Below are 25,227 nucleotides of genomic sequence, written 5' to 3' on the forward strand. Positions count from 1 at the left end.
TTATGTAGTTACCCTGTTGGGGTTCAGTTAACCTGTTGTGACGTTTAAGTAGCAGCCCTGTTAGGGCCGTGCAATAAACGTGTTGCCTCCAAGTTCAAGTGTGTGCCTCCATAGAACCACTACAAATGTATTACATGTAGGCTAACGAAATGACTGGAGCAGTATAAATCAGAGAGGAGATGCGAGAAACAATAGAAATGAGATGGAAAAACAAGGTGAAGTAATTTCTAGTTGAACCGAATTGCGACCCAGATTCACTAATCGCTGCACAGGTGGCGTGTTAAGCATCTAATTGCAAGAGTGCTCTGCCAATTAATAGTCGTGCCTGCCAACTCAAGACACCCAAAGCCTTGTGGGCCCAGAGCCATTGAAACAACTGGCACCGTGATTTCCACCATGCACAGCAGCAGCAGAAGCAGCAGCTGCATCAGCTCCAGTATCAGCAGAAGCCATAGCATCAGCTGCAACATCAGCAGTACCAGGTGCATCAGCATCAAGTTCCAGCGGTATCAGCATGAGCAGGGTCAACTGTTCCAGCAGCACGAGCGGTAGCAGCAGCAGCAGCACCAGCAGCAGAGCCAGCAGCGGCGGTGGGAGCGCTGGTGGCGGCACTGGTAGCAGCGCAGCGTGCTGGAAGACGGACGCGCTCACCTTCTTGCGCGTCCGGCCCTGCAAGTCGTGCTCCTCCGAGAGCGAGCGGACGGCCGCGAGCCACGACTCCTCCATGCGCAGGATGCGCATCTTCATCCAGCGGAACTCCTCGCGTGACGCCATGCGGTGGAACAGCTGCTTGAAGTCGGTCTTCACCTCCGCCTGCGGAACGCACGTAAAGACAAAGGGTTGCCGCGCACAGCAGACTGTTGGGGGACGTTGTTAGCGAGCACCTATTTAGGTCGCAGTGGCGAGATTTTAACCACCTCACCTGGTATACAGGTCGTGGGTTCCATCTAGACCCCCACGCCTGTATATTTCGAGTTTGCAAGTTCTCCCCGTGGTCGTGTGGATTTTTCTCCGGGACCTCCGGTTTTTCCCTCCACATTTAGAAACGAACGTTCAGAGTATTTGGCCCCGGGGCCAGCCCAGGATACGCTGGCGGGACGATGTCGCTCGGCTGGCCTGGGAATGCCTGGGAATTCCCCAGGAAGAGCTAGAACCTCGCCAGGACAAGCGTACTGAGAAACGAATGAACTACCGAAATTTCCACGTGATAAGCCACTTCGCTGAGCTATAATTTGTGGCCAGGTCACTTCTGATAAAGAGTCATGTAGCTCAGAGGGCCTTAACTTGGTAAGATATAAATAGTTTAGATTTAGTTTATAGTTTATAGAGGAAAATGACGCAAGGCACCCCAAGGAGTGGTGTGGTCAAGTGTTGATTTTTACACACCGCACCATGTACTCATTTATGGCCGAGTCGACCTAGGAGAGGGTACAGACCAGTTCAGATATCACTCGCCACTGATGTGAGCCATGGCCGAGAATTAAACTTGGGTCACCTGGTTTGTAGGGCAGTGTGCTAACCCACTGCACCACCGCTCCGCTCGCACACACGTACAATAAAGTCATAAACAAAGCCAATGCTCCCCTTTTAGCCGTGAACAAGAGATTGTTGGGGCAAGTGCTACAAGCCAACACCCATTAAGGTCAGCGCGGCACAAAAATGAACATGGGGTCAGGTGGTGGTGTCATACTGGAAGAGAGAGGTGGCAGGGTTAACCATTGCTCAGTCTTTAAATTATGTTGTTTTATTAACCTGGAACAATTTCCCCATTAGCCCACAGGGTGACCCCGCTAGTTGTCCTCACTGGGACTTGAGCGCAGTGCATGTGGTTAAATGTCTGCATTAGGGAGTTCAAGCCGGGCGATGGTACACAAGGGGTAGAGTGGTGGCGCGGTGATTGGTGTATTGTACTTTGACCCCGGTGATCCGAATTCGAATCTCGGCCACGAAAAACACCGGTGGGCGAGCACTACCCATGGTGGTGAAGTATGGTCAAGCAATCCCAAATGACCGAAAGGTCGCGGGGGAGGCCTTATCCAGCGATTAAATTGAGGGCTGTACATTGTTACACATTTACTTTGCGTAAAGACTTCAGCGCCTGTGTTTATAAAATGTGCAGCAATTTTTATAAGTGCTAAAAAGCATTATGGTTAACACCCTCTTGAGGCCTTGCAAGTGTGCATGACTGCATGTGCACAATCAGTTCCATTGCAAAACTTTACAAGGTGCACGGCAATCAAGCTGAATTTGAGGCACACGCGTTTATTTTAAACAGCCTTCGTACATTTTGCAACCCCGTTGACTGTTGCAAGCCAATAAAAAGCAGCCCAAATGTCGACGGTGAGTGTAGCCTCGCTGGGCCGCCTATCCTCACCAGGGGACCTTCAGGCTTGGCGACTTTTTTTCTCCAAGGAAGCTGAGGACACCACGTCTCCACCTGCAACGACAACGTTCACACGTTTATCACCTCTGGGGGCAAACCAAACAGGCCAAGGTACAGAAGGAGATAACGCAAAGGTGACAGCTGTTATCGCTAGCGTCTCGTGACCTCCTCTTGTTCTTTGATGAGGAAGTTGATTCCACATCGCAAGTTTATTATGTTTAACCGGGTGAGCACTCAAGAGACCAGGACAGAGTATCATTTATGGAGTGACCTGGGTCACTCGCTTGTCAGTAGAAAGCAACGATATCTGTGTACAACCCCACTTGAGTAATCCGCAGATAATATTTTTTATTCGGAAAAGTTGGGATCTGGACACAGCCCCATAACGGTTGACTCTCGCGAATGACATCCGGGGATCTTTAACATCCGTGCGAAGCAGACTGCGCGTGGTTTTTATTACAGCTGTGACACCCGCAGCAATAACCAGGGCGGCCGCTGAATTCCAAACGAGTGAACCTCCACAGCAAATGGCAAACACGCTACCTCTAGGCCGTGTCGCTGCGTTACGTGCAAAAAAGACAATAGGAATATGTGAACATGTAGATTAGTAACTGGGCCGTGACGGAGTACAAATATAAAAGTTAATATTTACAGTTCCCCTATGCGTGAGATGCATTTAAACAATGTGCAATTCACACGGGAGGGTACAAAAAGGTCTTTATATTGTCTTTTCACATCCAGCGTGAGAACAAATATGCAGAGACAGGCCTGTGCAAATGCCGACGTTTTATTTTTGGTCTAAACTATTTACCTGCCCACTGCTTGCGATGACAGCTACATTTGCTGTTGGGTGCCAACTTAAGGTTGAACATTTTTCAAGATTACATTTGGAGGAGGAAAGCAATGGCACACGTCTAGAGCAGGCTGCGATGACAAAAACATTGGTAAAACCGTCTCGTTATTTGGAATACACGCAGGCAGCGGACAGCTGGACACCAAAAAACAGTGCACAGAGACGAAACGAGGGGACTTATTGTCGAATGTTAATAATAGAGAGTCAAAGCCAAGGCTAACGAAAACCTTATTTAAAAATAAGTAGGTGTTGCGCTGTTTTAAAAAAAGGATCAATGTCTATTTTACAAGGGCAATCAATCTTGGCGTTGGATTCAAGATGAAAGGATTTCGATTTATTTTATTACCGAGCTCGTTGATCAATACGTTACGAAAAAAGGGAGAGAGAGAAAAAACAAAGCAGGCGTGGAAACCACGGCAGTCCGTAACTCCTCAGGGTAACGATTGAATGGGGCACTGACGCACGGAGGTGGCAACTGGAAGCGTGGTGGTGAAACATCGAGCAGCAGACAACAGGCGGCACAAACTCAAGTGTTGGAGGTGGAACTTGCAGGCTGGGGGGGGGGCACCAGCAGCGGCCAGGCGGCATGAATAGTGGGCACATTATCTGCGAGAGCTCGCAACAGAATTAACCCTGACTTGCGCGTTTTTAATTGCTGAGAGAAAGAAAAATGCGGCGTCACCTTACGGCAAACGCTGAGGACGCCCCGAGCTCCTCCAGAACAAACGCAGATGCAAGCTAAACGTGCGAGGGAAACGGAGCGAGGTTGCACGCGACGCGGAACGAGTCTGCAGCACATGAGCAAAACCACGTGGAGACGTGGCGAGCGGTGCGATGCCGTAAGGGAGGGGGGGGATGGCGAGGTTGTGAGCGGCGGTGTCGATACGGAGCCATCGCACCGAGCCCCCGCGATGGACACACGGCAGTCCTCCGCATTCACACACGCCGCCTCTGGGCGTCAATGGGAAGATCATGATAAAGATAACGGTGGGAATTACGATGACGATTCCAATGGCTGTCTTGATGATGTTGAGGACAATGGGAGCTATGAACTAGACCTTCGTGGTGGTGGTGGTGATAATGGTGCAAGTTTTGACTGAAGTCTGAATAATCAAAATTATGTATTTTATACCAAGGATGGCTTTGCTTACCTCTCTTCACAGAAATAATGTGTTCCTTTTAACACAAACCAGACAGTCTATGACAAGCCCAAAGAAGAAAGGAATAAATGCAGTTGGTAGAATGTGAGAATGCACTGCCAATTATCCTTGATGGAGTGGATAGGTGTAAAAACATTTAATTTACTGCGAAGAGCACACACCGACAAAACAACATTCCTACTATGAAACGTATGGATTTCATTAGACACGGTTCCTCGTGAAGCGTGCCTTTTGTTGTGTGGGAAAGGGGCAAGACTGCATGCAGGGATCCAATTATCCATGCAGCCACTCCTTTGCGGGCCGATGATTAAAACCCGCAATCACATAATAAGCATCAACACAAGTTTGCGTTCAGGGGCGAGAAATATCTCCGACACCAAATCAATTTAAGGAGACGTCAAATTATATTTTTTATTTATGTAAAATGTATAACTGTCTCCATAAAGTCAGTAATTTTCTTACATTCGAACCTGACTGCACAAAAAAATCCAATGCAGACAGTAAAATACGGGCACGCAACGTGTCTAGGATAAGTGCGCTTGTGTTTAAGGATCACTAACGCAGAAGAGATGAATGCGTCTCAAGACTGCACACCTTTTCACATGATAGTACAAGTGGATATTCCTCATAACACTGCCATGTCTGTAGGCCAAAGGTACGAGCTGCTATTTTTGAGCACGCTGGGAAAAAAGCCACACACACACCCCCCCACACGCATTCTCATGGGTAATTCAATAACCATCCTACGATTGCACACTTTACACCCCCACTCACGACTATCAGAAAAAGCGCACGACATTCTGCCATGAAGCCCATATACAATACAGTCACCACAGCCGACCTTAAGTCCCAGATATAAACTGTCCAAACAAACAAAAACCAACCAAATATTTTTCTCTAGAAAATCTCTAAATTGGTAACAATTATTTCTGCAGCCATGCTGATGAATATATTTACCTATTTGCGGTCCGTCTGCTTTTTTAATGATCGCTCTCGGAAATAAACAACGGAAGCCAAGAAGCGAGCCGTGATCGTCACCGTCATTTTTCGTCGCTCTTCGACCTCGCCGTTTAACACTGAACGAGTCTTGAGGTAATTAGGAAAATGCAAATTTTGTTAAATAATTTAATTCATTAAGAGCGTGGGGTGGCTTACATTTGCGTTAACTGCCGTACAGTGAATTATTATCTCCTGGGGATGAAGGTGGTGTTGACACAAGCGTTGTAATTTAGAAGCACTGCGAGAGAGAAAGTGTTACCCCCATGCTTGGCACTACATTATATATACTATTTATATTCAGCTCTTTCTACAGCATCCTTTTCCACACGCGAATCAACCGACAGCGCGATGGCTGTGGGCTGATGCACACAACTCGTCAAAAAAAAGTGTTCTTTGTAAATTATTTAGTGAGTCACCAGATCGTCCTCAAATCTCCATGACATTTAGCTGCCAGTTATTCTCAACATTAATCAACCGTGATAAATCCACTGCTGGATGGAGGCCACCACAAATCGTCGCCATCTCTTCACTATCCAGCGCTGTATTCAACCACCACTAGCACCGACACGAGAGCTGATTTCACGAACGAGCCTCATCAACCTAATGGTCACTTAATTCAATGTAAAAAAAAGTCAAAACGACTGTTTTTGGGGAGATGTTCTCTCTTGGCGGTCCTGAACTAATCACATAAATTACACATTCCTATGACGGGGACCAGTCTAATCCAAAAGATGACGTAATTTTCTGCAGCAGTAAAAAACTGAGACATGATACAGATGCAAGCATCTACTTTTAATCGATTAATCGTTGTTCGGCCTGGCGCGCGAGTTCAATCGCAGGGCCTCGGCAGTGTCGGTTCAACGCGAGAACGCAGCTGTGGGTCACATGGCCGCCGCACATCCTCATTTATTCGCGAGCTTAAGAATATATACTTTTTTACGTCTCGTTTGATCAAGAGGCCTGTGTTCAAGCCCTGGATCTCAGCGTTGCCAGCTCAGCGCTCTGACTTCCGAACAGTCCACTTTAATCAAAGCTTCAGTGCACGCCTTGCGCAGAGTCAATGCTCCTGCAACCGGCTGATCCGCAGGTGCAATCGCAGTGCCAACAGAGGAGCTCGGCGAACGCCGACGGATGGATGGGCGGTGCGCACAATCGAATCAAGTGTGCCACAATCTATTATTTACGACATATGCTCATGTTACATTTGGATGCGAAGGGCAGATAAATGCACATAAGAGACATCTATCCATGACAAACAATACAAGCCAAACGGTAAACACAGGACAGAAAATTATAGATTTGTTTTAATCGAGTCGTGATCCAGACTCCCGACATGTCATCGTATCATTGGGCTTCATTACAAACCTCCTCTCCAGAGCACGAGACGCTCGTTGTAACCATCTCTGCCCTACAAATTACATCATGGCGGTCGACGAGGTTTGAACGTTAAAATTGTTTTATTTGAGACGGCTCGGAGGATGGGGAAGGTCACGTCCCCGGGCCGAGCCGAGCAAGGCCGAGCCGGGCCGAGCCGGCAAAAACTCCGCAGACCAGAGCTGACGCACCTCGCTCAGGTAGATGATGAAGGAGCACAGTGAGCCGTCGACGCCAAAGCTGCCATAGCACGTGTCCGACTGCCACATGTCCTTCATCCACTGCCAACGGGAAGACACGGCACGAGGAGGTTGGCGACGGAAGCTCGCCGGAGAGGTGGGGAGACACGGGGGGCGAGCTTTCGCCCGCTGGCCATCTCAATGCACCGGAATTTGACCGAGCGACAGAAGTGGAGGCGTCGATTTAATTGCCACAACACCGACAAACGCCCGGTGATGTGGGCCGTGTGTCATCGTCACGACCGCATAGCGTTAAGATGATGCCAAAACTAAAAGTGTTAATGCATTGTTCGTGTGGCTGCATATTGCTGATGAATGTCAGTGTAAACTTTTACTCATTTTTATTCATTAGCAAATGGAAAAAGCAAACAAAAGAGTTTATTATTAATATTATTGTGGTTGTGCCGAGGTGGGATTTTTTTTTTGAGAGAATGAAGTGGAAGCTTCTGTCACACTTCATCGAATTTTATCTGGCCAGCTGAATTCCCATTACTTTGCTGCTCGGCCAACGTCACGCACGGCCGCAGGCGGAGTCTCACGAACCGGCATGTGGCGAACAACAAGTGTCTGTAGACCGCAAATCATAAGAGCCAAGGTGTCATTAAAGTACGCAACGCTATTCTATCCCATATATATTTCTGCGTGCGTTGGAATAACATCAACGCAAAATTAAATACGAGTCTACATTGCACACGGCTCTCCTTTGAACAATTCCACGATCTTACTTCGCAAGACAGCACACACGTCCGGAGCCCGCGTGCACCGATGGCTTGCGAGCCCTGCGCGGTGTGCCGCTTACTCTTGGTGAAAAGGTTTACGATCGTATTTTTTCCTCCCGCATTAAAACTGCTCAACAAATTAATGTGTGTGTGTTGTGTTCTGTAATGTCGTCATGATTATAATGTACAGCCCCTTGTCAAGCCACTGCTGGAGGAGGAAGGCCACCAAATGTGACGTCAGTCATCGGGATTATTGTACCGTACTTCAGATGTGAGCATTGGGGAGGAGAGGCAGTGGGGGTTGGTGCCCAGGACTGGTTCAAATATCACTCGCCACTCATGTTTGGCAGGGCTGAGTTCACAGTGCAGTGCGCTAACCAATGCACCACTGCTCCACCACAGTTATGAGCTATATATGTAAAAATTGGTGCTGCTCTAGCGAAGATAAAATAAAAATAACGTCGACAAGGAAAGAAAGATGTTTTAGAATTTTTTTGTTTTTCTTTCATTGTGTTGGTGCGTATTACAAGCAGCAGCCAATCAAGACACGCCAGCTACTGGAACTAAGGAAGCGTCACCACATAATCATGCAAGCGTGAACACAAAACCCAGCATTCAAAAATAGCACACAGAAGAAAAAAAGTCAACAGGTGCCATTTCTCCGAAATGGCTTTCTTTAAAATAATGGCACTTGCACAGACGCCGAAGGAAATTGGGAAGGCACGGGGTACAAAGGGGGGTATGGTGATGAGCGGGGGGGGGGAAGCGGCGAGCTACATCATTTGCATACCTGGAGTTTGGTTTCGCAGTGTGGAAAGTCGTCCAAGGATTGCAGCTTGCACTCTTCCTGTACCCCGTTTATCAGGCCTATGCACGCACGCACGCACACACAAACGCACACACAAACTGTTTGCCACAAAAAACATGCACCTCAGCGATGGCACCGGCGATATATGAAGCTTGCCATGCACTCAGCGGGGAGCAATTCAAGGCTGAGAGAGAATGCATATTGTTCCAACGACTGTGCTATGCGATAGCATGCACACACATTGACCCATGCGCCCACACGCACATACGCTTGCGCACACACACACACGAGCGTACACAAAAAAATAAATTCCTCTTGTCGCCTTATTAGACCATTGGGGCAAGTGCTTTAAGCGAGCGCCTTTGAAGGCCGACAGGGCACACGAGGGGGTGAGTGTCCACAGCACCACGCCCGGCCGCCTTTGTCTCCCTCATGGGGATGTTAACACACCGCACTAGGTACTCATTTAAGACCGAATCGATCTCGGGGAGGCCCAGGACCAGTTCAGATATTCGGCAACGGTGTTGGTCGTGAGTGGGAATCAAACTCGGGTTGCCGGGTTCGTAACACAGCGCGCGCTCACCACTGCAAGATCGCTCTCCCCCCATATGCTCGCACACACACACGTTCACGCAAACAGTGTTTCTGTACTTAACATTCATATATGCAAACATTCCACGCTTTATTCTTAATGAATAATGTATGACCCAATTTCTGCCAAAATGCCACTTCAGCTGTACATTCATTAGCATGCGTTGTTTTAAATAGCCGCTGTGTAATAGAAACAAAATAAAGATTTCAATCAATTAAACATTCCTGCATGTATGCCAAATGCCTTGGCAACTGCCGCATCAGCTTGCGTAATGTAATTTTGAAAATCAATTATAATAATTATGTGACTGCGATGGAATGGAAGTCAGAGCCAGTCGCCCCTTCTTTTTGAGTGACTCTCGTTGCGCAAAAAAAAAACCTCACCACCGCGGCGCTGAGGCTGCACACAAAAGAAGTCGCGTCTCCACTACTCGGTAATCTGACGCGTGACCCTGTGACCCCGCGAGGTCATGAGCCGCTCATTAGCATACGAGTCGACCCCATTCACCGAGTGTAGTGATGCACAAATAAGCCGCGCATTTTCACATCTTTTTTTTATCTCGTGCGCACCTCCGATTAACTATGTACGGTGTGAAAGAAGTTCAACATACATACACACATACACAATATACGTACGTACGAGCAACGAGCCTGTCAGGTGTGCCCTGCAAATTTGGCGCAAATTCCCAATAAGTGTCCAGCGATACAGCGACTTTTGTCCACTTGACTTTCATCGCTTCGCTCTTTTGGCCGTTTTCAATTATCACCACATTTCAAATTTCGTCCATGTGGCTCTCCTCTTTCGTCCGATTTCATCCCGAACCTTCCACGACGTTGGCACCACGCGCCGTCTTTTTCGTTTTAGTCTTTGAATAGAAGTCGTTCAGTGAGCATCTCTTAAATTTGTGTTTATTCATATATTATTAATACTGGACTCATTTCTGTGATTATACTGTAAACAATTCATAGTTATTTTTGTGATAACAGTATAATACAACAGTGTTCATAGTTATTTTCCAATATATTCATCGTTCACTTACGCAATGAAAAAAATATATCAAGGTATCAGTTTGTTTATTTATTTATGTCTATTTATTCTTACGTTTATTTTTCTTTCATATCTGTTTATTTAGGTTTCGCATGCATGTGTTATATAGTTACTGTAGTTATTTGCATGTATGTTTTAATATTTACTGTAGTTATTTGCATGTACGTTTTTTGCCGGCCAAAATAAATTTGCCAGCTAAATAAAGGGTCCGCTTTGACATTCGTCCATGCTCTGGTCCCTAATCAGACGAAAGTGCGAGGGATTCCTGTACTACACTCTAGAGCGGTGACCATTTAAGTAATTTGATTTACCATAATATGTTAAGACGATTGGCTATCAACAAAGACTTGTTCATGAAGCCATCCATGTATACAGACACAGACACAATTTCAATCGAGAGGAAGGTTATAGACTCAGCAATCATTAGAAAGATGTCATCAACCACTTTGAGTCATGACTTGACTTGTGTTTTCTTGTCAATCAACCTCCACCGTCAGCAGTGTGGTGTGTAGAGTGTGGAGTGTGGTGTGTGGAGTGTGCTGTGTGGAGCGCGGTGCAGTGACTTCCTGGCGGCCCTTTGCTGCATTGGCATTGCTGCTGCATTGGCATTGCTGCTGCATTGGCATTGCTGCTGCATTGGCACTGCTGCTGCTGCATTGGCATTGCTGCTGCATTGGCATTGCTGCTGCATTGGCATTGCTGCTGCATTGGCATTGCTGCTGCATTGGCATTGCTGCTGCTGCATTGGCACTGCTGCTGCTGCATTGGCATTGCTGCTGCATTGGCATTGCTGCTGCATTGGCACTGCTGCTGCTGCATTGGCATTGCTGCTGCTGCATTGGCATTGCTGCTGCATTGGCACTGCTGCTGCATTGGCACTGCTGCTGCTGCATTGGCATTGCTGCTGCTGCATTGGCATTGCTGCTGCTGCATTGGCATTGCTGCTGCTGCATTGGCATTGCTGCTGCATTGGCATTGCTGCTGCATTGGCATTGCTGCTGCATTGGCATTGCTGCTGCATTGGCACTGCTGCTGCATTGGCACTGCTGCTGCATTGGCACTGCTGCTGCATTGGCACTGCTGCTGCATTGGTACTGCTGCTGCATTGGCATTGCTGCTGTATTGGCATTGCTGCTGCATTGGCATTGCTGCTGCATTGGTACTGCTGCTGCATTGGCACTGCTGCTGCATTGGCACTGCTGCTGCATTGGCACTGCTGCTGCATTGGCACTGCTGCTGCATTGGCACTGCTGCTGCATTGGCACTGCTGCCCCGCCCATGCTGCTGGTGCTGCTGATACACTTGGGCTACCGCCCATCTCCAAACCTTTATACACGGTGTGCCTTTAGAGGCTGACCCCTTTTCCTGATGACGACCGCTTGTGTTGCGATCGAAACGTCGCGATATTTTTATTCACTTGTTTTTTTATCTGCGTGACTTTACCGAAAGAACTAAAGAATATGAATTCCTGCAGTCACAAAAGTTAAGTAAAAATGTTAATTTAAAGCGTTTTGTGCTTAAGATGAGAATGCACTTTTCTACTGAAATGTAGAAAAAATGTGCAAAGTTCAATAACAATGAAAAATTAGTTTTCTGTATGAATATTGCACAGCAGCGCAATAAACCTTTATTTTGTATTAACCGTGTTAAATACGGTCGTCATTATTTTACGTGTAAGGTTTATACATCGTCATATTGGACAATTCATTGTAATAAATGCAGTGGTGCAATTGTGTTACGTCATTAAAGCTGTAGTATAGTCATCACCATCATCAGGCACAATCAAGAGGTTTGCGGATTTTTGATGAATTGCATCCCCCCCCCCATACACAATAATTATTTAAATATATTATTTGAAGACCCCTGCCTGTCCGCGTGCTCATTGAGTGATTGACGTCAAGCGAAGGGGCTCGTGTGTGCAACTGAAGTGCCTGTGAACGTTTTTTTTCCAGGCCGTCCCGCGTCGCTGCTGCCCCCACTTTACTCGTGCCCACGGCTTTTAGCGGCGATGAAGTCAAGCCGGAAAATAACGGCGGCGAGTGGCGAGGCCACAAGCGTGGTTTAGATCCACAGGTGGGAGCTGCCAGTTTTTCAAACATTCGCGGCAGTTCTGAGAATGTTCGAGCACCTAAAGGAAATGACACATCTGATATAAAAATAAACCATGATATCATGAAACCAAAGGAAATAAAACAAATTCATGATTAATTTGGTCACGAATGAATTTATATTTTGTGAAAATATATAAGTTCCGCGCAAATATTCCCCGTTTGTGAAAAATATGCCACGCGATTAGGTTCACGGTGTATTTTTTTGTACCCAAGACGTTGCTTGAAATGTTTACGCAAATAATTCTATTTTTTAAGTGGGTAAAATTTAACATCAAATAATCATTAACACAAAAATTCTCCACAACTTAAAAAATTGTCCTTATTAACAAGGTTTTAAATTGCACCCATCTTTCAAGTTAAAAACTTAAAATCCTCCAAAAACTGCTGACATAAAATAATTGGGACAAATTTGGTAGCAATGGCGAGAAAACTAAAACCACCAACAGCATGCATTATGCATCGGATTCTCGGGCGGGGGATAGAACTCCTAAAACCAGCGCACGGTGCCATAGTTCTCATTACCGTGGCTTCGCTTTTGCATTGAAGAAGGCGGTTGAGATGGCAAAAACACAGATATTCAGAAATATTCTCTCCTGCAGCTGTCCCCCATGAGCACGCAATAGCCCGCCCAGTATAGATTCTCACGGCAGCCTGCAAACTGCTCCCAGGCTGCAGAGCCCGGCCTACGTGGTCGCTCCGCTTGACAAGGAGACTACGCCCCCCCCCCCTCCACCTCCCAGCCTCTTTCATCCCAGGTAACTTCTGGGCTGCATTCTCATGAGCGCAAAAAAAACCGTGGTGGAAAAAGAGCAACGTAACGCAGTATATGTTGATTTGGGGTAGGGTAAACCTACCCAGGCCACGAGTTAAAAAACCTTGTGAATAATGCAAACAAAAATATCAACGCCACTCTCTGTATGCAGAGGGAAGGGAGGGGGGGGGCGTGGGAGTATAGAGGGGAGGGCTCGAGCCCGCCGCGCCCACCGAGCCCACCGCTTTGGAACAAGAAGCAAGATGTTCTGGGCCGTTTCAGGAACGTTCTGGAACGAGTAGGAGACACTTGTGAGAACGCACCATTTGATGCCATCCCAGCAGCGTGGCACTGGACAATCTAACATGCAGAAGCACAGCTGGCAGCATTAATTTGAACTCAGCGCGAATAAAATCTGGGTGGGTGACCGGGTGTTGGAGCTCATCACACGCTTTTCTCCGTGCTACAGCAGACACCACAGCCCATCAAGAGGCCACTGAGATTAGGGCTTTGGCGATTCAGAGATGCGTCAGTCCAGCACATTGACTTTAAATGAAACATTTGCTTGTTGCTGTAATTGAAAAATTGTACCCACTAATTATGTTTGCTGGTGCCAGTAATTTGTCTGCATTGAGTTTATAATTTGGAGAAAAACAATAATTTCATCCAATCTAAAAACATCTCTGCTTCATAAGCTAACAGATTATAAAAGGCAGAGGAGTTTATTATTATCATTATAATAATAATAAAATATCACTCAAGAATTTAGAAAGATGTTACAAATGCAAAGGTTTCAATCATTACTAATTGTGACACTTTAGGGGCAATGAAATATGTTGTTCCTAATTGCAGTGTTGGCATCAGATTTCCCAACAGCATTCACCAAACTTACTGGCACTGTGCTGGGCAATTCAATATTTCATGCATGCAGCCGTAGTAATAAAAATGAGCTGAAAGTATTTTGTATATGCGAGAGGCAAAGTATAAATAAGCCAAATACTACGTAACAATCAGCACCTTCACGCAAAAAAAAGATGGAAATAAGCATCGACTTCAAATCCACTGTGGTCACCTGTCAACGCTGCGTTTCAATTGTGACAAAGCAGGTTTTGAAAAGTCTTAAGGCCATGCGCAAGTCACAATCACATCCAAATGCGCGGAGCATGGCAACCCAACGATAGCCCTTGAGGTGGGGAGGACCAGGGCGTGCGGGAGAGCGTTTGCGAGCAGTCCCGCTTGGCGGCACGCACGCCGCCGCAATCGCCACCTTTGCAATTGCCACATCGGATGTCCAATTTCCCCCGACAGCGAGCGTAAACGTGACAGAAGCCCGCAAATTGGTTCAATTTGTTTTTCCCCTCTTTAGAAACTACATACACCCCAAAGCTTTATTTAATGTAACCCAATTCATTATAGTGGAAACGTTTTCAAGTTCAGACTGCGGCACGGCCGCGTTGAATGTTTATGTCTTGGACGCGAGTGCTGTTGGCGAGCTCCTATTAAAAGGAACGGAGCACAATGGGCAATACGATGATCATTATGCTCGCGCTCGTTCCATTTTCCATTCCCCATGATGGCACTCCATATCACACATTGTATTTTTGACAGATTGAATTTAAGTAGGATCCGCACTGGGTACAGATGCCATTGAAGATCACGGCCAGGAGTTAAAAACGGTGTCATTGGTCCCGCACACCTCCGATGAACACGGTTGGCTACGTGCGGTGTGCAAAAGAAGTTCAACATACACACATACATTGACAGAGTAGCTGAGTAACAAAATATTTGCATTTACTCTTATATGGAACGGCATCTCGGAGACCTCCAAACACAAAGGAAATACAAAACACATCGGAGCAAACAAGAGGGGAAGAAAAGATAAAGGCTTAGAAAACAGGACCAAGAACGGCACCAAAATCAACGGCGGATGGAGACGACCGACGGAGAATCCCAGCACCTGCAGAGTCCCAAGGAAGTCCGGACGAATACGACAACTCTAACATATACATGCAAAACAATGATTACACTCACACACATTCTCCGGGAAAAATAAAACAGACAAAGATCCCTGGTATAGCCTCAAGACTGTTGGGACAAGTGCTGTTAGCAAGCACCTATTAAGGCCAGCACGGTATACGAAGAGATGGGTGGCCAGCACCACGCCCGGCCACCTTTGTCTCCCCAGTGGCAATGTTTACACACCACACCAGGTACTTATTGAGGCTGAGTCAACCTAGGGGAGGTCGAGGACTGGTTCTAATAATCGTCACCGGTGTTGGCCGTGAGCGGGAATCGAACTCAGGTCGCCAGGTTTGTAGCACAGTGCCTCACCGCTACACTACTGCTCCCCACACGCGCACACGCGCTCACACACACACGGCACACCGAGTAGCACAACCGTGTGCGTGGACACCCACCTGCAGCGTTGACCCTGCTGTCGCTGCTGGCCGGGGTGGTGCCCAGCAATCCCGAGTGGTTGGTGTTGGATGCGTTGGTCCGTGTTCCATTGTACAGGAAGTCCACCTTGGCCTCCAGCTTCCCGACCCGCTGGAGTATATTATCCAGCAGCACAGCCAGCGTCTTTTTCAGATCTGGACAGATGGGGGGGGGGGGGTAGGAAGTGGGCAGCGGACCCAGATTATAAAACTATAAACTCATTTATGCTGACAAATTTAAACAAACATCGCTTCACCTTTAACACATCGCACTGCGCACGGTAGCTGGAAACCATTTAAAAAAGGATGAGGCTTGAATTACGTTTATTTGTGGTCACAGCACAATTGAACTCTGACCCCAATTTCATTTTTCAACGGAAAAAAAGGGGGGACTGAATTGGCAGCGGTGCGCAGAGGCACAACGACACTGAAAAGACAACGTCACAACATTCGTCATACGCTCAAGTTCGTTTGGTTGCACCCCTAATTGTATGCCAATTATCTGTAGTTGGTCGTAGTGAAGCATTTAAGGAACACAATTATCAAGTGGGCAATTCACCTCCTTCCCGTGTCCGTCCCACCACGTAAAAAACAAAGTTTGTTCTTACACATCCCATGAGCCACACAGCCGCGTTGGAACTCCAATGTAATGTGTTTATAATCATTTACTTCCTATTCACATTCGCTTAACAATTGTGGGAAATATTGGCCTCTAATTTTATAACTCAACGACCTTCCTACATTGCAAACCTGCAATTCGGTGAAAGCTATTTCAATATAAACGTTACTGTAATATTTAACTCGGGCCTACAGTCACACAACGCTTGCCCTCTCGTGGTGTTTGTCAGAAGAGTCCAATCACTTCACTTTTTGCAAATGCCCTTCCTTGGAATATAAATATGCCCAAAATGTCCAGCGGTCAGCAACCAATAGCACTACTAAAGGCAAAATAGCAAGTTAATGTTTCTTGAATTGATCAAGATGGTAAGAATGAGGGAAAATAAACGACGCGAGGGAATTCCAAATGAGGATGAGATGAAATATTCAGTGTGGTAAACAGAGTCCTCAAACCGGGTAAGGAAATCAACAAATTAAGTTCATGGGAATGGTAACTATGGCCATAGTGAGAGAAGAAGTGACAATTTAAACGTATCCATAATATAAGGTTCTGGGTTAGATTGTGTAAATATAAATGCGTCCTTAAACTCGACAAAACCTCTATTATGGATAATATTGGTCGCAAAAGCCTACGTATGAAAACTGAATGTAAACGTATATTTTGGGCATTGGAAGGGTTGAATTGGTAGTGTCTACTAAATAAAATCGCTTTATACGTCAAATTAAAATTGTTCACTGGTCAACTTTCTTGAAATGTCCCAGGATTTCTATGGCCCCACAACCATAGAGCAATTCTTACAACCGTCGGCCACGCAACCACCGCCTTTGCTCTCTCCTCTGCAGAAGGACCAATTGATCTAAACTCCAGCCTATGCGCTTTTTTTTACTTCCGTGCGAATGATGAATGTGGCAGGTTTTAATGTAATATTTATTATTTCTGACAGCGCAAGCTAGGGAGCGCGCGGGAGCCAAGGAGTGGAACGCATTCCAGTGGACGTTGACCAAGGAGATGGAGCGATTAAATCAGCTTGTGTGTAGGTGCTAGGGTGGCAGAAGCTTGGGGGAGGCCCTAATCTCGCAGTGGATTGACGATGGCCGATGGTGATGAGGACTGAAGCACATTCAAGTTAAGTTCACTGTCCGTACGAAGGTTAAGGGTTAATCTACATAAATTGTGTTTTCCTACCATCTTTGGTTGGTTATTCACCCTGTACTGGTCATTAGGGTAATTTAAAAATACACGATCCGTTTAGGGAACCTGTGGTGGCCTTAACGGGCGGAAAATGTAGGTGATGACTGCAATTAACAGAAATGATCTATTTTCTCTCTCAGGTCCGCACCCCAACTCCAGGCTGCTTATTCACAGCTTTGTTGCATTTGAAAGGGCACAACGCGCAGCGGAACAAATTCAGTATTTTAAGAAATTCGTCGTCTCATTAATACGACACGCGATAACAACCTGCAGAAATAGAAGGCACGCACGCACGCACACACCCACACGCGTGTGCGCACACACCCACACGCGTGTGCGCACACACCCACACGCGTTGCGCACACACACACAAACACCACTTTCTCCCACATCACCGCACCCTTCATTCACGCCACGTGTTCCAGACGTTGTTGCAGGAAATATATTTTACGGCTTATGGCAGCGCAATTAGGACACGCATACAGTACGCTGTGATTTGTGTAACCATTTCAAGCAACACCATAATAACACATTTCAAATGATCCCCCCCCCCCCAACAACAACGCATTCATCAATAACGCCGTGGCCTTAAAAGGATAAATATATGATAGGCGACGTTTCGGTTAATGGCCCTTCTTCATAGCACGTTGAACACCGAATGCACGGGCTGCATGCAGTGTTCATCTGGTCCCACTCTCACACCTCTTGTGAGTTTTATTTACAGTGCAACGGATTCGTAATAGACGTCTGTGCAAGGCCATGTGGCGACCTGACCAAGTGTGTCGTTAAGAACCATTGTGAATCATAATATTGGACGAGGTCATCCGTTTGGCCTTCCAACCTAATGCTTCATCACAAAGGCTCTATGCAATCTAGTACATTTGCCAATCATATCCGCTCACTCCGAGGCCTATTTCACATCGGCAGTCTCTTGAATGGTATTAGTATTGTTATTCATATCAGGATTGCTGCTTCTATGTCTCTATTTGTGCTTGTGGTGGTCTTCGCGTAGGCCAGACTAATGGAGCATTCCTCCTCCTGCTGTTCCCACTGCAACCCCGCCGTGCGATGCAGCGCAACCGCATATGCTGCAGCGACGTCGTACGGGCTGCAGCGACGTCGTACGGGTTGCAGCGACGTCGTACGGGTTGCAGCGACGTCGTACGGGCGGCAGCGACGTCGTACGGGTTGCAGCGACGTCGTACGGGCGGCAGCGACGTCGTACGGGTTGCAGCGACGTCGTACGGGTTGCAGCGACGTCGTACGGGTTGCAGCGACGTCGTACGGGTGGCAGCGACGTCGTACGGGCGGCAGCAACGTCGTACGGGTTGCAGCGACGTCGTACGGGTTGCAGCGACGTCGTACGGGTTGCAGCGACGTCGTACGGGCTGCAGCGACGTCGTACGGGTGGCAGCGACGTCGTACGGGCGGCAGCGACGTCGTACGGGTTGCAGCGACGTCGTACGGGCTGCAGCGACGTCGTACGGGTTGCAGCGACGTCGTACGGGTGGCAGCGACGTCGTACGGGTTGCAGCGACGTCGTACGGGTTGCAGCGACGTCGTACGGGTTGCAGCGACGTCGTACGGGTTGCAGCGACGTCGTACGGGTTGCAGCGACGTCGTACGGGTTGCAGCGACGTCGTACGGGTTGCAGCGACGTCGTACGGGTTGCAGCGACGTCGTACGGGTTGCAGCGACGTCGTACGGGTTGCAGCGACGTCGTACGGGTTGCAGCGACGTCGTACGGGTTGCAGCGACGTCGTACGGGCTGCAGCGACGTCGTACGGGCTGCAGCGACGTCGTACGGGTTGCAGCGACGTCGTACGGGTTGCAGCGACGTCGTACGGGCTGCAGCGACGTCGTACGGGTTGCAGCGACGTCGTACGGGTTGCAGCGACGTCGTACGGGTTGCAGCGACGTCGTACGGGTGGCAGCGTCACTATTCTTTTTTTGCTCTTGTCGTCAGTGTTTTCATTTTCGCCGCTCGGGGCGAGGTGTGGACTGTGTTTGGCTATTGAACCCAATTGCCAAAATGCCTGATGTAAATTTAGCGATGCCAACCCGAAATGAAATCGCGACGTTCACTTCATTTGTAGTAAAAAAAAAATCTAAAATATCTGCCGCCACCACCACCACTTGGCCATGTGCGCGAGGGTTGGGATGGGCCGGATGGCATCTTCCCCTGTGCGCCGCCGCGCTCTCCTTGCGACGACTTGTTAAATGGCTGACGCAGGAGTTGCAAACAGCATTTTGCCGTCATGGAGGTAGATTTGGGGGGTATTTTTACAACCCCTCCCCCCGCCTTTGCTAAACCACGATTGAATGGAGGCCTCCTCAGACGATGTCAGTCATTTAACCATACTTCACCATGCTGGTCGGTGAGGGTTGATGAAGGCCGGAGGGGGGGGGGGCAAGGTCCAGGAATGCTTCAGATATCAATCGGCACTGTGATGTTAGCTGTAAAGTATGGAAACGTAAGTGCACACCTCGACGCAGCCATGCAATCATCATCACAACCCATGGGGAGATAGCCCTAAAGGTGTCCACCGCACATTTCGTCATTTATTTCCACTTTCCTCTGTCTTGTAGTGCCAATATCCTCAAGTGGTGCCACATCTGTCTGGCACCAATCCCTTATAGTGTCATCAAGCCATTCTCTATTAGGTTTTCCTCTTTTTGGTTATTTCCCTTTTTCCGAACACACTTTTTATCTTTCTGCAGTTGTCCATGCTACGTGTGTAAAAATAGTGCCAGTTTCTTCTCACAAATGCCTGCATCATCAAGTCTTATTCCATGTGCAACCTTTTTCTTCTTATTACGCCTGTTACTACTACGGCCATGTTCTAGCACCAGAAATAAAATGATCTTCGAACGGAATCGTAGGCCAGAATCTTGAAAATTAATCTAATTGCCTGGTCAAGGGGGGGGCACATTTCTCTTTAGCTGGACGGTGCCAGACGCACCACATCACGGCGTGCAGGCCGGCTCGGGGAGACAGCGCTGTCCGCTCCGTGTGTGCGGTTCGTTTAACACGGGTTGCCGCATGCAGACGCTTCATTTCAATTAGCGACAACTGGGGCAGGACAAAAACACTAAAATGGGTCTCGCCAAAGCACGCTTCGCGAGGATTACGCTCTACGGAACTAAGCGCAAGGCAGACTGGAACACTTCATCTGCTGAAACGTAGGAATTTAATAAGTATTGCTCGGGGAGGAAAGTGCTCTGCTGTTTCATGGTATTGTCACTTTCTGTTTAGACACACGGTTAGAGGTTTTATCCTGTAATCGGTCATGACTAGGCCGCTATTTGCCTGCACAGCAGCTGCTGCTCAAGGCAGAAACCTTTCTGCCTTGAAATCTTTCTCCAATAACAAGCAGCTCTTGAGCCGTGACAAAACTAGGTTAACAGCCTACTATCAGCAGCACAGAACGCGTAGAAATAAATTGACTACTATTTAAAAGGCAGGAAATTGCTTTGCGGGAAACGGGCACGACCCGTGACGGTTTTCGGTTCGCATGGCGCAATCTCCGACCCGACTCGGAAAGACGGCGATGTTGGTTTCATGGCCGTCCGCGTTTTAATTCTGGTCTTCTAGACGGTTAGCGTAGACCCGTGACGAAAGAGGCCGCAAAACAGTTGTCACGTCCGCGGCGGAAACTTCAGTTTTTGGTTTCGCGAGCCCCTATCAGCTAAGATCTGAAACCAGATGTGTGCACTTCCAAGAGCGGTACCTCCTCGGTTGTGCCGCGAGTGAGTGAGGCCTCTTCCTTCTCTCGAGCTTTCACCACACACTCCTGTGGACCTCTTCAAAATTCATAACGATGCCTTATTTAGTTATCTTCATACTATAATATGCACAGAGTAAATTGAATGTTCTTCAAACGGTAAAAAAAATACATCTAATTCACTCAAAACGTTATTTCGCCACACTGCCCATTGGCCACACTGTCATTTCCACCTGGGAAATCGAGCATGGTCTGCCGCCCGCCTTCCCTAAACCGCATTAAAGGTGCTTTTCAATCTGCCGTACACTGTGGATATTAAGCAGTAAAGCTACATTAGGGCAAATGATAAGACCTTCAGAGTTTAATGCACGCACTTGCAAGAGCAGGGAAATGTGTTCTGCGTTCACGGTTCACCCATTGAACCCCCCATCATCATTTTCTTAGCGAAGGCCGGATTTAAGGGGTGGTGGGGGGGTATAGAAAGCAGTTTTCAGCTGTTTGTCAATACTGCGCCATCACCATCATCATTGGCCTTGGTCAATCCACTGCTAGATTAAAACATCCCCCAAGCAACCTGCCACCTCATCCACCCAGCATCTGCACGCGAGCCCATTTCATGGCTCCATCTCCTCCGCAGACGCCCTTTTCCAGATGCATTCCAGTTCCTATCACCTCCAAGACAGCAATGAAAAGACAGATTTATGGCGATCGTGGCTACACGATGCGACCACTTTATGGATTAATACAGAGCACATGTGTTTTTGTACATTGTGCACCCTGGGAAACGGATTATCTATACGTTGGCGAGGATGCTCGGCAGGGATGCGACAACTCGAGCGATTAAAATCCGATTCTTACATTCATGACACATGCACAGAATTGTGCATGCAAGAATCAATTATTTACGATTCAAGAAAATTGTATGTACACGTTACGTTTAGGCTAAAGTAATGATATGAGACAGACGATACAAACTTGAAAGAGCTAATTATTTCTTGAGCTGAATTGTGGCCAAGAACCATGCAAATTCATCGAATTGTGGGGCAGGGGACAGATCATTACACTCCCCTGGCCAGGTTAGGCGGACTGAACAGTTTGGATTCCTGCCACTGGCGCTTGGTAATTACTGCAGGTGGCGACTAAAACATGCCGTCTGCTGCACAGTAGATAATACATATTACAATCGTAACAACAACGATGGCCATTTCTACAGTTCCGTGACATGGCAAGCCATTATAAGCGATGTTAAACAAACAAAAAGGATGGCTTCAATTCTTAAACTCGCAATACGTGCGTGCACATGGTGTACCAAAATCATCCAGCCCTTTTGTCAATCTACTGCTGGATGAAGGCTTCCCCACACCATGTGTGAAGTGAGTTCCAGGTGGCTTGCTTGTCCTCACTTCACCAAGCCAGCCAGCGTGGCCTAGTGAAGGAGGGGGAGAGAGTGTGGGTGGCCAGGACTGTTTCGGATACCGCTCACCACTCGTGTTAGCCGTGAATCGCACGTTCGCTTTGTACACGTGCAGTTCCTCAATTGGCGAAGCGTGCCGAGGAAGGGGGTGCACGCATGGTGCGCAGTCGTAAGGACGGACGCACCGCAGCAGCAGTTGCAATGCCGGTAACGGATTGCGGGATCTCGTGGAATCTCGCCAAAGCACCGATAAAATGATTCCACCATGCACGGCGCTTATCTCAACATCTGCCCATTGTGTGTAAATCGTTATAAAACGTACAATTTAGGATGCCTCAGTTCTAATTACACACTCAATGGCTTCCACCAATTACACTACCCCAAGGGGTAGCTGGTGCTGCAGGCCTGCGAGGCGCTAATACGGCTCCCTGGGACACGGGGGAGGGCGGCTCGCAACGATCCCGAGGACCTCGCGCCAGGGCTAAAACCATTCTTTACGCTGCTTCCAATTCTGACAAGGTTTCTGGGTTTTATGCTAATGCAGAAATATTCTCATTCCTCCGTATCCGCCCGCCGACCTTAAAGCCTCTTCCCGCGATTCATCCTGTTAAAATGTAATACGTGTGCCCAATCAGATCTCCCACTCGCATCGCAATTACTTCATTTACACACGCGCTCGCGCGCCATCCTCCATTTTCCTTTTGAAGTACGAAGCATAACAAAAAAGCGGGGTGCACGTAATGCAATTTCCATCAGCATCCTTCACTGCGTGCAACACTTTGAATGACCTGAAAAACACCCGGCACGACACAGCCGGCAAGGCTGCTGTGCTAGTTAGTTGGCACGCCACGGTGATCACGGGTCGCTGGCTGGCTTCTTGCAAGGAGGCCACAATGTTGCTCTGCTCAAGCATGTGTGCGTCTGCGTGTGCGTGCGAGGAGCCGAGCCGCGAGCACAAAGGTCAACGTGGGTAAATGTTCTCCCATCTGTGCTGTGATTTTTGGGTCACAGGCGTGAAGTGCCAAGCATCCTCCAAATGAAATCGCTTAACATCGAGCAATGCGGACGGATATTTAAACACCGTGCATACGTCTATGCAGCAGCAAAGGGGGTCGCGATTCTCCCCTCCACCGTCACCTGGCGATTCGACGAATTGTCGCGATTCAAGGATTGTGCTTTGATGAAAGAATAAATTAAAACAAATTTACGTGGCAAATGCAGCAGCAACTCGTGGCTGCGGGGGTCAAGTGAACCCATTAACGCGCAACATATATGACAAATGTCGATTATTACACACGTTATTCGACGCATGGTATCCAGGAGCTTAAATAATTGATGTTAAATCTCTGGATCGATGCATCGTTACGCCACAATTATACTTTATCTTTATTGACTCTGACACATAACCTTAGATGACTCACATCTCTACTAAAGAGAGCATGTAATGATGAGCAGACGATTACTGAGAGAAAAGGAAGACTGACATTTCTATCAAGGGTCCTTTAACAAAGAGGTTAACAAAAAGGACAGTGTCTTAAACAGTCTTGGCAGGTGATCTTGGCTCGTGGGTGTTGTTAGACAGGTGTAAACCTACACTTTTTCATGATTAAAACAAAACGGATAAAATATTTTGCAATAAAAACACGGCCGTCGTACAGCCGTACAAATAAAATGTCAACGCAGCAAAAAGCCAATGGGCAACAACATGTCATTCACCCACTGGGGGGGGATGACGACTCGATACTGCCTGCCCATTGGCCACATAAGTCCAATTTCTCAAGCGTCTCTGCGCCAGATATAATTGCCACGCGGTTTAAGTTAGACCGCAACCAAAAGCTGCGTGCCACCTTCCACAAAAAACATCGGTAAATGAGACAGGGTCCAGTGGTAACGTCCGATCTGTGCATTCCACGAGAAGGCTTGCAGTTCATTATTATTATTAAACATATCCAGGGCTCACAAGGTCGGCGATGGTTCACGAGCTAAATGCTGGTCCGATGGGGGGGGGCGGCGAGATTGGCTCTGGGTCGCTGCCCGAGAGGCGATGATGATGTAGCGAAAAAGACGGCGACGGGCGCTGTCGCCGCCTTCACGAGTCGGCCGTTACGGAAATTTCATACCCGGGGAGATGAAAATCGCGACTTTCACAACGATGTCCACGCCCCGTGATAACGCGTGGGATTATTCCACCATCACTGGCAGACCGTAATAAAGACCCCGAACATCTGACACTCGGCATATTTGACGAATCAAGGCGGTCCCCCCCCCGTGTGTATTGTAGGGGAATGGGGCTACTTCACTTCGAATCTCCCAACGCAGCCACGGCAAGGCAAGTCTGAGCCTAGATCTCTGTCATCCTCTCCGCATCTTCCTCCTTCGCCCCCCTCACTTTACACCCATCTGCATCTTCAAAAATGGCAGACGGTGTGCATGTTGATACCGCTCTGACAATTATTATTATTGTGGTGGGGGCTTGAGATGGGCGAGACGACAACTGAACCCTGTCCTTGTCAAGTTGAAAGATGCTGAAAAGCACCTCTGATGCACGGACGCCATATCTGGCAGTAGTGTCAGGCTTCAAAAGACAGCCACTGAGATGCACCCCCGAAACCTGTACAAAGATTTTATATGCTCAAGCCAACACTGCTGGAAAACAACTGTTCACAAGGTCCAAAAACCGATGGACTAAATTTGTGTTTCGTTTACTTTACCTGGTGGAACAAACATTAATCTCTTCCAATGTCTTGATTCTTGTCATTAACCCTCCACCACCCGAAAAGATTGTCACGTGTCCACAGATATTATTC

At 47.7% G+C, this 25,227-nt stretch overlaps 1 protein-coding gene across 4 annotated transcripts in view; it reads right to left on the reverse strand.

Annotated features, from left to right (window-relative positions):
* The window catches only part of MGAT5 (alpha-1,6-mannosylglycoprotein 6-beta-N-acetylglucosaminyltransferase), a 98,976-nt gene that overhangs the window by 33,584 nt on the left and 40,165 nt on the right, over window positions 1-25,227 (reverse strand). For all 4 annotated transcript variants that reach the window (XM_078603730.1, XM_078603747.1, XM_078603756.1 and 1 more), the window contains 5 exons: window positions 15,454-15,627; window positions 8,518-8,594; window positions 6,961-7,050; window positions 2,375-2,437; window positions 652-813 (listed from right to left, as the gene is read on the reverse strand). In XM_078603730.1, coding sequence (XP_078459856.1) covers window positions 652-813; window positions 2,375-2,437; window positions 6,961-7,050; window positions 8,518-8,594; window positions 15,454-15,627 — 566 coding nt within the window. The remainder of the gene's footprint in view (window positions 1-651; window positions 814-2,374; window positions 2,438-6,960; window positions 7,051-8,517; window positions 8,595-15,453; window positions 15,628-25,227) is intronic.

Source organism: Lampetra planeri, chromosome 2 (genome assembly GCF_965212315.1).
Source record: "Lampetra planeri chromosome 2, kcLamPlan1.2.h2, whole genome shotgun sequence".
In the NCBI taxonomy this organism is placed as follows: domain Eukaryota; kingdom Metazoa; phylum Chordata; class Hyperoartia; order Petromyzontiformes; family Petromyzontidae; genus Lampetra; species Lampetra planeri.